The following is a 14,943-nucleotide window of genomic DNA, read 5'->3' as shown; positions in this document are numbered from 1 at the left end:
GGAGGTTCCTCAAAAGGTTAAACATAGAGTTACCGTGTGACCCAGCAATTCTCCTCCTAGGTAGACACCCAAGAGAAACGAAAACATCTCCATTTGAAAACATGTACATGAGTGCTCATGACAGCATTATTCATAACAGTCAGAGTGGAAACAACCCAAATTATGAACAGAGAGCAAAAAAATTACAGGCATGCAGCGAAATACTACATGGCAATAAAAAGGAATGAAGTACTGACACCTACAGCTACAACATGGATGAACTTTCAAAAAACATTATGCTAAGTGAAAGAAGCCAGAGATCAAAGGCCACATATTATATGATTCCATTTATATAACATGGCCAGATTAGATAAACCTATTGCAGAGATAGAAAGCAGATTAGTGGTTGCCTATAGCTGAGTGGATTGAGAAGAAATGGGGAGTGACTGATAATGGGTATGGAGTTTCTTTGTGGGGGGATGAAAATGTTCTAAAGTGATTGTGTAACGGTTGCACAATTCTGTGAATATACTAAAAACTACTGAAGTATACACTTTATTTATTTATTTATTTATTATAATATTAATTCCTTTATTCCTTTATTTATTCCTTTATTTATTTATTTATTTATTTATTATAATATTAATTCAGTTAGTTAGTTAGTTAGTTAGTTAGTTAGTTAGTGGTGTGCGGGCCTCTCACTGTTGTGGCCTCTCCCATTGCGGAGCACAGGCTCCGGACGCGCAGGCTCAGTGGCCATGGCTCACGGGCGTAGCCGCTCCGCGGCATGTGGGATCTTCCCAGACCGGGCCACGAACCCGTGTCCCCTGCATCAGCAGGTGGACTCTCACCCACTGCGCCACCAGGGAAGCCCTGAAGTATACACTTTAAATGGGTGAATCATATGGCATGTGAATTACAGACATCCCCCACAGCCCCCATCCGAGGTTTCACTTTCCACAGTTTCAGTTACCCACGGTCAACCTCACTCTGAAAATACTAAATGGAAAATTGCAGAAATAAATAATTTATACGTTTAAAATTGTGCGCTGTTCTGAGTAATGTGACGAACTCTCGGGCCGTCTCACTCCGTCTGGGATGTGAAGCGTCCCTCTGTCCAGCAGATCCTTCCCGTCAGTCACTCAGCAGCCATCTCGGGTATCAGGCCACAGTGCTTGTGTCCAAGTGATCCTTCTTTTACTTAATTTTACAAAAGTAGTGAGGCTGACAATTCAGATATACTAAAGAGAAGCTGTGAAGTGCTTCCTTTAAGTGAAAAGGCAAAAGTTCTCAACTTAAGGAAGGAAAACTGGGTGCTGAGATTGCTAAGATCTATGGTAAGAATGAATCGTCCATCCATAAACTTGTGAAGAAGGAAACAGAAATTCATGCTAGTTTTGCTGTCACATATCAAACTGCAAAAGTTGTAGACACAGTGTATGAAAGTGCTTAGTTAAGATGAAAAAGGCATTAAATTTGCACAAGAAGGTATATTGCCATAATTGTTCTGTTTTATTATTAGGTATTACTGTTAATTTCTTATTGTGCTTAATTAATAAGTTAAACTTTATCATAGATATGTATGTACAGGAAAAAACAGACTACACATAGGGTTTAGTACTATGCATGCACGGTTTCAGGCATCCACTGGGGGGGTCTTGGAAGGCATCCCCTGTGGATAAGGGGGGACTACTGTATATGTCAATAAAGCTGTTATTTTAAAAAGATTTGATGAAAATCAAAAAAGGGGAAACAAGCATTTTTCAACAGCTACAAATGGAAAAAATAAATACTCAGCCTTCTTAAAAAAACAGATGGGAATATTTTTAAGTTATTATTTATAATACATACTCCCTACTTCCAAAATAAGCCTCAAGACAGCTTATAATAAAAAAACGTACATACACCATGAGATTGTTGAAACAGACGGACGATCGGGAATCATTCAGAACCAGCAGCAGGGCCATGAAAACCTAGACCATCATAATTACTGTGTGACTCCTTTTCTGTTTGACCTTCCTGGTAACTAAGGCAAACATGGGAACATGAAGGGTCATGTAAGTCTCATGACCTGTAAAAGAACAGTTCCCAAAGGAAAAACACCTACCCACTGGTATCAAACACAGAATTTTCTGCTCCATCCACACGGCATCAGTGTGAAGGGCGACCCCAGGCAGGGCTGCACCGGCTCTGAGCACAATGCCTTGGGGCCGGTGCCCCCAGAAGGGACTGTACCACCTGGTCACCCTGGAGGGTCAGTTTTCTCACTAGATAACCACCCTCAGTCGGGAATGAATTTTCCAAATGTATTCTAACCACTTTTAAAAATAACAGCTTTTTGGTGATGTAATTCATACCATACAATTTGCCCATTTAAAGCATACAATTCAATGACTTTCAGGATACTCAGAGCTGTGATTAGTATCTCCCCCAAAAGAAACGCTGTACCCCCTTCGGCCACTCCTCATTTCACCCTTCCTCAAACCTCCCTGGCAACCACCAATCTACTGACTTTATAGAGGCCTATTCTGGATGTTTCATTTAACTACTTTTAATTAAAAAAACAAAAAGAAAAACACTTCAAATCTTGATTTATCAAGCCCTCCTTACTGACTCCTCTTCTGAAACACAGGGAAATCAGCCTCTCTCCACTTCTCCCACCTCCTACCCTGTCGATCCTGCTGTTACTTTTACATTGTTCATAGCTTTATCATCTACTGGGCAACTGTGCTTTGTCTACAGGTTTATATGGAACCCAGCTTATCCATCAGTTACCGACCCGACTCCCCGGTATGGGTATCAGTGACTGAGCCCCCATGGCCCCTGCAGAGGCCCCCTGCTGGCCTAGGATGTGCGACCTCTGCGTCCGGGGCTTCATGCATCCTCTCCAAAGTCCACTCTGTTCCGAGGGCCTGGCTGCAGCAGCCGCCCACACGCTCTTGCTAACCTGCCCACACACAGCACCCGCGAGAACCCCGCCTAGTGCCATGCAGACAGACCAGTGAGCACTGCTGTGGGCCTGAAGTCTTTCCGCTTTATGTGTGTTTCGTGCAGCAGAGAAAGGAGGCCAGATCGAGCTAAGCCGTACAAGCCTGGCTTTCTCTCTGTGCTAAAGCATCCTGAACCCATCAGAGATGAGTATCGGGCCAGGCTCAGGGAGACTGACTGCTGAAGAGGAAAAGTGTGGGCCTCAGAAAAGTAAAAGGAGTCCAACTAGTTTAAGATTCAATACCCAGGAATATACAGGAGACAGCATTTTTGCTTCTTAAAAGATAATAAAAACGTGATTCACACAATCAACCCCCGCAGCTAGCTGGCCCCTGGAATGAGGGGTGGACAAAGGAGGGCGAGGAAACCTGGCTGGCCTCACTTCAGCCACTTTGGGAGCTGCAGGCAGTTTAGGAAGGTGGCCCCGTGTGCCTTCCTCTCCCGACGTCATGCACGGGCCTCTGTACCAGGAAGAGAGCTGGGCTTTAGCATCGGGTAAACTAGGGTCTGAACCCTACGAGCTTGGGCTTGTAGCTGCCTGGCCTTAAGAAGTCACTGAACTTCTCTGGTGCACAATTTCTCACTCTCCCTGCAGGGCTGTGCCGGAGCTCAGGGACGGCATGTGCCCAGCATTAGGCAGTGCCCTCAGGGCCAGGGGCTCCACTTACAAGAGTCACTAAAACTATCACCCACTGCCACGGGCAGAACACAAAGGCTGCGGGCAGTGACACGCAAACAGAACCCACTCTGAACTACAGAGCTTTCCACCTGCTCCCGTGACCACAGGTCGGGATGGGCACGGGCACCAGGCAGCTGTGGCCACACTCAGCCCGGCTCTGTTACCTCATCAATGGCAGATTCCTCGATCAGTCGAGGGGCGTCGGAGGATAACAAGCCGTGAGTCGCCATCACGAAGATCTTATACGCACCCCTTTCCTTCAGGGTCTCTGCTGCAGCGAGGAAGCTGTCCACATCATCAATGATGTCGTCCTGGCATTACAGATTCAGCAAAAGACATGAACACTTTTGTAAAGGTGGGTCTAGACCACGGGGAAAAAGGCTGGACTAATTCTACTGTGACACACCTGCTGTCCACGTTGACGTGTCCAGACAGCGAGGTCACTGGGCTCCCACTGCATTCCCTCCAGGCCTCCCACAGTGCAGCACAGGCGCCCTGGGCCTATAGTTCTCTATCCCTACCGTCTAGAGCTACACCCCACCAGGCAGGTGCTCCAGAAATACTCACCCTAGATTTTTTTAATGCATAGTAAAGCACCTGTTAGAAGATGCTTTTGACTCTAGGTGGTTCTTTCCTCTTTTCTTGCTACTTTTCCTTATTTTCTAAATTTTCTGCACTGGGTGGATGGGAAATGTGTTTTTTCCATATATTTTTATAATGGGAAAAATAATAATAATTATTATTTTAACAAAATACTCAGTCCAGTGGTTTCTAATCTCACAGACTCCCAGTATGAGTTAATAGAAAATATATACATTGGTCTCTTCTAAAGCCCTTTTACATGTTTTAGCGGTAAGAGCACTAGAGGAACCTCTTGATGAGATGACTCCGGGTGGGCTCTTGGATGGGGACTGGTCACCAGAAAGACCAGGGAAGCTTGGAATTTGCAGCACCCGCACGGCCAGCCCCAACTCCTCCACAGAGGGGAGGGGGCTGGAAATGGGACTGATGATCCATCAGGCCTCCAGGAAGAAGCCCCCATAACATCCCAGTAGCAGGGGGTTCGGGGAGCGAACCAGGTGGGTGAACATTCCACACCGAGTGGGTGATGCACCCCAACTCCACGGGGACCCTCCCCGGCCTTGCCCTGTGCCTCTCTCTCTCCATCTGGCTGCTCATCTGTGTCCTCTGTCACATCCTTTAACGACCTGGTGAACCTAAGTGTCTCTATGAGTTCTGTGAGCTGCTCTAGCAAATGCTCCAGTCCAGGGGGGTCCTGGGAGCCTCGGATTTGTAGGCAAGCTGGACAGAAGCTGTGGGTCACCTGGCGAGTCTCAGGTTTTGGACCAAAGTAGACATTCAGCACCAGGCGCCCGTGAGACCTACCTGGCACCGTCCCCAGCATGACCGGCAAGCCGGTCAGCAAAGCACCAGCGGCAAGCGCGACAGAGGGACAGGAAGAGAGGCCTGCGTACCACAATGACGGCGGTCCTTCCTCCCACGTCACCGACCACTGTGATCGGGGGCTTCTCCTTGGGGATCAGCACTGCCCAGGACAAAACACGCACACACGTTTCTCGGTTAAGAGCCAAGCCGAGGCCTCAGCAAGTTACTGTCTCATGACAGAGGCCCAAGAGACCAGCAACAGAAGGGAGCTTCCCCCACCCGATAAAGGGCAACTATGGAAAAAGCACTGCTAACGTCGTATGTGATGAAAGACCTTTCCCCTAAGATCAGGGACAAGACAAGGATGCCCACTTTCACCACTGCTATTCAACAGAGCACCGGATGTGCTAGCCGGGGCAGTCAGGCAAGAAAAAGAAATAAAAGGCATCCAGATCGGACAGGAAGACTTAGTACTGTTAAGACGGCAATGCTCCCCGAGTGATCTAGAGACTCAATGCACCCCGTCAAAACCCCAACCTCTTTTTTTGCAGAAATAAAGTGACCCTGAAGTGCAAAGGACCCCAAAGAGCAAAAGCAACGCGAGGGACTCACTGCCCTCAGGAGCGTTCTGCTGCCACCTTATCCCCATGTCTTCCCTCCAGGGAGCTTCGGTGGTCAGGGTGGCATCCTTCCTGGCCACCCACGGCCACACACAAAGCCCAGCCTTTGCCTCTGCCATCCTGTCCCCAGTTGAACCCATGCCTGAATGCCTTCAACGTCCACCTCAGCTAACCGGGATCCACAAGGCCCAGCTGCAATCTTGCTCCTTCATGGCCATCCCAGGACCGTATTTCCTTCTCTGAGGTTTTTTGCTTATAAATGAGCAAACTCCTAGGCAAAGTGAGAACCCGAAAGGGTCCAGAATACACCACAGTGGCATGAAAATTATTTTAAGCTGAAGGCATTTGAATTCCTGAAGTCCCTTATCTGCCTAAAAGCAGAGCTCCCCAAAAGAACTCAAAAGAATTCAGTTGTCCTAAACCACCCCCCCAGCAACGACAGCAGGAAGACTGGCTCTCATCACCCAGACCAGAAGTCGGCACCACTCCTACACAGACACTGTCACGCACTGTCCTTTCTCCCATCCATCCTCCCTGCGAGCCACTGGCCCTCCCAGCAGCGCCCTTCCTCCACTCCCCTTCCCCTATGAAGACCATATACAAGCCCCGAACTCCAACCTCCTCTTAAAATCTATCTTTTCTCTTCTTGATCTGTCTTTTGTCAGTTTTACTTGCAGCCTCCTGAGCACTGAAGCTACAGAGGGTAGAGGAAAAGTCTTTTCTCCCCAGCAGACTCAAACAAAAGCAGTATTTTTTTTTAACTGAAAAGATGTTATTAAAGCTTGAGGGAAGTTTCTTAAAAACAAAAACAAATTCATGCATAACTCTACCACCCAGTCACAACCACGTTCATCCTTCATATTCCCTCCTGGCCCGGGCAAAAGACAGGCCTACACTCCTGTATTCTGCCTTATTCACACACATTCCATAAATTTTTCTCTTGTTTACAGAGTCTTAATTATTTCAAAGGGCCGCATAGTGAGTTGTGCTGATACGACATTCTTCACCAAGCCCAGCCCTCCAGTGAACCATTTAGACTTTTCCAATATTTTGCATTAGAAATAACACTACAGTGAATAACTTGTGCACCAAAAGCTTTCTGCTTGTGTTAAACTTTACTCTACTCTAGGACATGTTACTGAATGAACAAGTGAAATCCCTGATGTCCCACAGATGCGTCTAAACTGAGCATGTGCATAGGTCTTGGTATGACCAGACAGACGGCTTCTAAGAGGCCACCAGAAGTGCACTTGTCACAGCCAGGCCTCGAAAGGTATCAGTTTTTGCCAATTTAAAAAACAAAAAGAGAAGTAACACTTTACATTCGAAAAAAAAATTAAGTCAGCCTTAAAATCAAAGAGGAAAGCGACCCGGGGGCAGCTCACTTACTGGGGATCTCCAGGCTGGGGTGGATGGCGGCAGCGCTCCTGACCATGGGCGGGGAATGCCGCCCGTCCACCAGGTCGGACTCGGCGTCCTGAGCTTCTCCGTGAATCACTGCGATGCCCAGTCGCAGGCGCTCAGCAAAAGACTGTGCCCTGGAGGAGAGCAGGAGACCCGTTCACAATCACGCAAAGCTGGTTTCTGATAACATCTACGGAGAAACATCACGGGAACTTTAAAAAGGTAATTTCCAAAAGGGTTAATGAAAAAGGAGAATGAATAACCTTAGACTCTCAGAATCCAAGACCAAGTGTGGAGACCCCACATGACCACACATCCCCCTGGCAGCCGGGCCTGGTGTGCACTTGGCCAGCGAGTGAGCCCGTGTAAGTAATAAGTTAGTTCACCTCCTCTAAGCCTCCGTTTCCTCACTTGGAATTGTTAATTAATTCTACCTATCTACCTAGTTAACAGTGAGAACCAACCACATGATACAAAGTGCACTAACTACTCATCAGAGTATGAAGCATCAAGGTTTTGTTGTGTAACTGAGATACGAGACACTGTTCACACTTTAAACCATATGATTTCATAAGCTCAGATGTGTTTCTATATCCGTACAACTGTCAGCACAACCAAGTCACTGAAAGTATCTACCCCTGCCAAACATCACCTGTGCCCCTCTGCAATTTCTCCTTCCAGCATCAGCTACCAGTGAGTTGCTTTCTATCACCATAGTTTTACCTTTTCTAGAATGTCGTAAGTGGAATCGGAGTCTGTAGTCCTTTTTTGTCTTACTTTGTTCACTCGGCATAACAGTTTGGAGATTCACCCACATCACACATTCATCAAGAGAGCATCCCTTACATTGCTGAGTAACAGTCCATGCATGGTGTGGGTCTATCACTATTTGTCCATTTACTTGTGGGTGGACTTTTTTTAAGATTTATTGTTTACTTATTTATTTCATTTATTTTTTGGCTGCATCAGGTCTTAGTTGCAGAATGCGGGATCTTCACTGAGGCACGTGGGATCTTTCTTTGCAGGGCATGGGCTTCTCTCTAGTAGTGGCGTGTGGGTTTTCTTTCTCTAGTTGTGGTGCGCAGGCTCCAGTAGTTCGCGGGACGTGGGCTCGCTCTCTCATTGAGCTCAGCAGTTGTAGTACATGGGCTTAGTTGCCCCACGGCATGTGGGATCTTAGTTCCCTGACCAGGGCTCGAATCTGTGTCCCCTGTACTGGCAGGCAGATTCTTAACCACTGCGTCACCAGGGAAGTCCCTGGATAGACTTTTGAGTTGTGTCCAGTCATGAGTTGTTACAAAACCGTGTGAACACTCATGTACAAATCCGTCTGGACTCATGTTTCCTTTTCCCTTGGTGTGACTGGATCACACATTACCGTTTCCCAAAGTGGCTGTCACACGCCCACAAGCCATGTGTGAGCACTTGGCTCTTCCACGCCCTCTCCAGCACGGGCCGCTGTCAGACGTTTCAATGTACCCATCCCAGCGGTATGCAGTGGGTCACTGTGGTTTCAGTTTGCATTGAACCCTCATGAAAAATGGCACTTATCTGCCACCTATATATATGCTTTGGTAAAGGGTCTGTTTCTCTTTTGCCAATTTTTTAGTTGGGTTGTTAGTTCTCTTAGTAAGTCTGGAGAATTCTTTATATATTCTGAATTTAAGTCCTTCATCAGACATATGCTTCACAAATATTCTCTCCCAATCTGCGCTTTCTCCTGTTATTCTCTTAATGATGTCTTCTGAAGAGCAGTTTTAATTTTCATGACATCCAATTTAACCATTTTTTCCTATCAGTTGGGCTTTTAGTGTCATATTTAAGAAATCTTTACCTAAACCAAGGTCACAAAGATTTTTTTTTCCTCTGTTTTCCTCTAGAAGTTTTATACTTTCAGGTTTTACATTTAGGTATATGATTCATTTGAAGTTGATTTTTAAAAATGATGTGAGATATGGCTCAAAATTCATTATTTTGCACACAAACATCCGATTATTCCAACACTTTTCATTTGTTAAAAAGACTAGCCTTGGGCTTCCCTGGTGGTTGAGAGTCCGATGCAGGGGACACGGGTTCGTGCCCCGGTCTGGGAAGATCCCACATGCCGCGGAGCGGCTGGGCCCGTGAGCCATGGCCGCTGAGCCTGCGCGTCTGGAGCCTGTGCTCCGCAAAAGGAGAGGCCACAACAGTGAGAGGTCCGCGTACCGCAAAAAAAAAAAAAAAAAAAAAAAAAACATCAAAAAGACTAGCCTTTCCCCATTAAATTGCCTTTGCACATCTGCTGAAAATCAGTCTTCCAGATACCTGTGGGTCTATTTTTGGACTCTATTCTGTTCCACTGACCTATTTTTCTATCTTTATTCCAATACCACACAATCACGATTGCTTTAGCTTTATAACAGGTCTTGAATTCAGGTAGTGTTAGATCTCCAAACTTTGTTCTTTTTCAAAGTTTTTTTTCCCCCCCCGAGGGGGCATTATTCTAGTTTCGTTGCATGTCCATATGAATTTTGGAATCAGCTTGTCAAATTCTATAAAAAAATGCCTGCTGACATTTTGATTGGGATGGTGTCAATTCTACAGACCAATGTAGGGAGGAGATACGCTATCTTAACAATATTCAGTCCTTCAAGCCACAAACACAGTATATTTCTCCATTCATTTAGGTCTTTAATTTCTCTCGGCAATGTTTTATATTTTTCAGTGTGCAAGTCTTGAACACCTCAGGTTTATCCCTAAGTGTTTCACTTAGTTTGATGCTATTTGGTTTTATTTTTCATTTCAGTTTCCAGTTGTTCATTGCTAGTATACAGAAAGACAACTGACTTTTGGACAGTGTCCTTATATCCTGCAACTCTGCTAAACTGACTTATTAGTACTAACAGCATCTTTACAGATTTCATCAGATTTTGCTACATAAATAATCATGCCACTTGCAAATTAGGATTGTTTTGCTTCTTCTTTTTCACACTGGATTCCTTTTCTTTTCTTTCTTTCTTTTTTTTAATTGCACTAGCCGGAAGCTCCAGTATACAATGTTGAGCAGAAGCAGGGAAAGCAGACATCCTCTTCTTGCTCCTGATCTTAGGGGAAAGCAATCAGTCTTTCACAGTAATTGTGCTGTTAGCTGTAGGTGTTTCATAGATACCATTTACCAGATGAGGAAGTTCCCTTCTATTCCTAGTTTGCTTCAAGTTATTATCAGGAAGAGAAACTGAATTTTATCAAATGCTTTTTGCACCTACGGAGATAATCATATGGTTTTTCTTTTTTAGTTTATTCCTAAATGGTCATGATGTATTATCCTTTTTATATATTGTTAGATAAAATTTGCTAAAATTTTGCTTAGAATTTTTTTTTTCTTTTTTGTGGTACACGGGCCTCTCACTGCTGTGGCCTCTCCCGTTGCGGAGCACAGGCTCCGGACGCGCAGGCTCAGCGGCCATGGCTCACGGGCCCAGCTGCTACGCGGCATGTGGGATCCTCCCGGACCGGGGCACGAACCCGTGTCCCCTGCATCGGCAGGCGGACTCTCAACCACTGTGCCACCAGGGAAGCCCAGGAATTTTTATACCTAGGTTCATGAGGAATATTGATCTGTTTTTCTTTTCTTGTAATGTCTGTGTCTGGCTTTGCTATCAGGGTAATGAATGCCTCATAAAGTGAGCTGGGAAGTACTAGCTCTTCAACTTTCTGGAAGAGTTTATGTACAGTTAGCATTATTTCCCCCTTAAATGTTTGGTAGAATTCACCATTGAGGTCTTACTCCTTTTTCCGTCTTCAGCACCTAGTGCACAAAAAAATGTTTAAGTGCTTAAAGATCCAACAAGTTCTCCCAACCTTGGTTTTCAAACATCAAAAAATCAAAACAAGTTCCTTACAGCCCACAAGAGCAGCTAAAAAGAAACAAAAACAAGGGCTGTGGTCATAAATTAGGGATTTAACAGAACCCCATCATCAGGACTACCTGCACTAGACACAGCCAAGGCACTGCAATGCCACAGGGAGGTGCTTAAAGGCACGACTGTGCTCCCTGGTGGAACAGAATCTCCCCTGTGCCAGGTTTCCCGTCTGCACTCCATGACCAAAGAGAGTTTTGTCACAGTGTTTGCAATCAGTTCAAGAAATTTAAATGGATGCTACATCCATTGCAAATTACTTTCTTACGAAGTTACACTTTCCTCCCTCAGTAGAAGATGTCATTACGCAGCACATGCAGTTAAGTCTTCTGTGGTTTTGAAAAAATCTCAAATGCACATAAAGAAACGTCTACTGGTCTGGCCCTTCCTACAATCAATCTAATTTATATTTCCAAGGAAAAGACAACAGACTTCACAGGAGCAGAGCTGTACTGCATAACCTGATCCAGAAAAGTGTATCTTTGTGTGTGTGTGTGAATATTTTTACTTAAGGAAAAGAGGGAGAGTCTCAGGGGGAGAATTTTTTTTTTTTTTTTTTGGCAGTAGGCGGGCCTCTCACCACCGTGGCCTCTCCCGTTGCGGAGCACAGGCTCCGGACGCGCAGGCCCAGCGGCCATGGCTCATGGGCCCATCCGCTCCGCGGCATGTGGGATCCTCCTGGACCGGGGCACGAACCCGCGTCCCCCGCATCGGCAGGCGGACTCTCAACCACTGCGCCACCAGGGAAGCCCCAGGGGGAGAATATTTTTAATAAAAATTGTTAAAGATCCTAACAGTTAAGATGTAGTATTTGCATAACTTTAAATTCACCCTTAAAAAAATTCAAAACAGTTTTTAAAGATGTCCTCAGAAAAAGATATGTTCAGACAAAGACCATGGCAGAGCCTTCACTGGCTTTGGCCCCACGCTAACCTCACAGCACCACAGAGATTAAGTGCTCCTTCAAATCCAAGATTGGCTTCACAAACAAGATTACTGTCAAAAGTCCTGAGCTCTCAGTTATCCTCTAAGGAAGTCTTTTTCCATCGGGAATTCGTAGAGGTTTGCCAATTCCTAGAATAATGCTGCTTCAACACTACTAACCTACTATAACACTACTAACTATAAACCACAATACTTTCAAGATAAATAAAAGCATTACCTGCACAATGATGTTAGTTTCTGATACTTCATATAACAGTAACGTAACTTGGGTTCCCACCTGATTCCAAAAAAGGAATCAGGATGGTTCCGGTAGGTCATACTGCTTTAGACACTGACGGTCACAGAGGAATTCCAAAGCAACTCAGTCTCGCTTCTGGTTGTACAATGATGAGGGTAAATGTACATCATGGGTCAGAACAAAACACAGGATCTCAGACTTTTTTTTTTCTATTCACTCAATTATTCTAGGAAAACAATTCCAAACACTTGCTCATTAAAGCAAGTTCTGTTTCTTGTTAAAGCAACATTATGTTCTCAGATGACCTCTTTTATTCAAGACAACAGCTCACTGCCAAAGGGCTACACAACCACAGGTCTGCCCTCAACTCCACCGACAACTGCAGAACTGCAGGGCACACAGTGCTGCTCAATCTGTGAAGTCTCTCCCGCCTTCTTCGGCGCGCACAGCTCTGTAAGATAAGCAGTGCAGGCGTCACCCCACCGCTCTGCCGACGAGGAAATGGAGGCCTGCAGGGAGCCTGGACCGTGGTTCTCAGCTCTCTCACAAAGACTGGGTAGGCACCAGCTGGAAGCCGGCGTCTCTTGACTCCTAGTTTAACTATCTTCCTGCTGCCTTAGGGTGTCTCTTAAATGAACTGTAACAGTTTTCTAAGGTGAGGCGCCAAATAAAAAACTTGCAGGAGGAAGCCGGAAACAATCAGACCAAAACCGGCATGTTGCTGAGCTGGAAATGCCATCTCAAGCCCTAACTCTGGATGAGTATGCAAATCAGGACATCAAAATGAGGGGAAATCACAGCACAGCGCTGTGGGAGATGCCATGGCAGGTGCTACCAACCAAGAGCGCTCAGCACACCTTCAATGTGGAGTGCAAAAGCCATAACTACACTATTTTATACCCTCATCCCCTTTGAGGCAACCATCTCCGTCCTAAAACATTTATTGAATGCAGTGTAACCTATGAGGACTCCATTACAGAAGGCGGGAAAAAGAGGCTGGATCCTTCATCCCAACCTACCTAACAACCTACTGGCCAAACAGCACACGGGGTGATCTGCGAGCCCCAGAGGGGAGGAGCGGGCTCTACTGCTCACCCCTTGGAAAACGGCTGGCACAGCACACACGTACCGAGCGAAGACGGACTGAATGGGCAAGCCAACCTCAAGCCTATTCGGCCCACGCCCAAATCCCAGAATCACTGGTGGGGAAGACATTCTGAGAAGTCATTAGCTGGGGCTTCCCTGGTGGCACAGTGGTTAAGAATCTGCCTGCCAATGCAGGGGACATGGGTTCGAGCCCTGGTCTGGGAAGATCCCACATTCCACGGAGCAACTAAGCCTGTACACCACAACTACTGAGCCTGCACTCTAGAGCCTGCGAGCCACAATTACTGAGCCCGCGCGCCTAGAGACCGCGCTCCGCCACAAGAAAAGCCACTGCAATGAGAAGCCCACGCACCGTAACAAAGAGTAGCCCCTGCTCGCCGCAACCAGAGAAAGTCCGTGCACAGCAACAAAGACCCAACGCAGCCAAAAATAAAAATAAAAAATAAATTAAAAAAAAAAGAAGTCATTAGTTGTGCTGCTACCTTCCTGTAAACAACACAGCAGAATCACCTTGGATCCGTTTCCTCACCTCCCTGATGTGTCTCACCTGTGAGAGGAAACACACAGTGGCGGGTCCTCCCGTCTGTCTTTCTGCCTCATTACCCCAGGCTCACAGCTGTGCCCAAACAAAAGCCAGACCAAGAAAGGGGCAGCCTCACAAGCCAGGAAACTTTAAGACAAAAACTGTGCTACTCCAGCCAAAACCCACAGGCTTTTGGGGGCAAAGAGCAGTTCAGTTTGGGGTATGTTAAGTTTAGTGGTCCCTCAAAAATGGAAACATAGAATTACTATATGACCCAGCAATTTCAATCCTAGATATATATCCACGAGAAATGAAAACATGCCAACACAGACACTTGTACACAAATGTTCACAGCACTGCTATTCCTAACAGCCAAAAGGTGGGAATAACCCAAATGCCCATCAACAGATGAACAGATAAACAAAGTGTAGTACATCCCTACAACGGAATAGTATTCAGCCATAAAAAGGAATGAATTACTGATATATGCTACAATATAGATGAACCTGAAAACATTATGCTCAGTGAAAGAAATCAGACACAAAAGGCCACATGTTATAGGATTCCATTTATATGAAATATCTAGAAGAGGTAAATCTACAGAGACAGTAAGCAGATTAGCAGCCGCAGGGGATGGGGGAGAAGGGACCTGAGAGTGATCACTCAGTGAGTACGGGGTGGTCTTCTGGCATAAGAGCAAGTTCTGAAACTAGAGAGAAGTGGTGGTTGTACAGCACTGTGAATGCACTACATGCCAGTGAATTACACACTTTAAAAAAGTTAAATGTATGTTATGTGATTTTCAACTTAATTTAAAAAAGCATGTAAGAGAAAAAGAAATTACTAAATTAGCATTAATCCAGCCTTTGCACAAATCTCTGGTAAGGCTGTTTGAAATGTGTATGTTCCACATGAGTCCCGGTTTACCTGACTTAATCAAATGGACACTATGAAGCTCCATGACAGAGCTTCTTGAAGGAAGCCTGTGCGGGCACAGCCCTGGCTGACTGCGAGGTTGGTCCCACGAACATGGCAACTCCATGGCTTCATCACAAATGCCAACTTTATTTAATATACTAACTGCTATTCCTACTTTGTAATGGAAAACCACTTATCTGTAACACCTGTGAAGTCAACAGCTTACGACGTGCAAGCTGTCCTTCATCCTTCCACAT

At 45.7% G+C, this 14,943-nt stretch overlaps 1 protein-coding gene across 3 annotated transcripts in view; it reads right to left on the bottom strand.

Moving 5' to 3' along the window:
• Positions 1-14,943, bottom strand: part of PRPSAP2 (phosphoribosyl pyrophosphate synthetase associated protein 2) — a 51,668-nt gene that overhangs the window by 1,229 nt on the left and 35,496 nt on the right. For all 3 annotated transcript variants that reach the window (XM_082605284.1, XM_082605285.1, XM_082605286.1), the window contains 3 exons: positions 7,042-7,190; positions 5,122-5,192; positions 3,811-3,957 (listed from right to left, as the gene is read on the bottom strand). In XM_082605284.1, coding sequence (XP_082461410.1) covers positions 3,811-3,957; positions 5,122-5,192; positions 7,042-7,190 — 367 coding nt within the window. The remainder of the gene's footprint in view (positions 1-3,810; positions 3,958-5,121; positions 5,193-7,041; positions 7,191-14,943) is intronic.

Source organism: Mesoplodon mirus (genome assembly GCF_964341445.2).
Source record: "Mesoplodon mirus genome assembly, chromosome: 18".
NCBI lineage: Eukaryota > Metazoa > Chordata > Mammalia > Artiodactyla > Ziphiidae > Mesoplodon > Mesoplodon mirus.
Note: the sequence above shows the minus strand (reverse complement) of the source record. Positions and strands in the feature narration are given on the sequence as shown.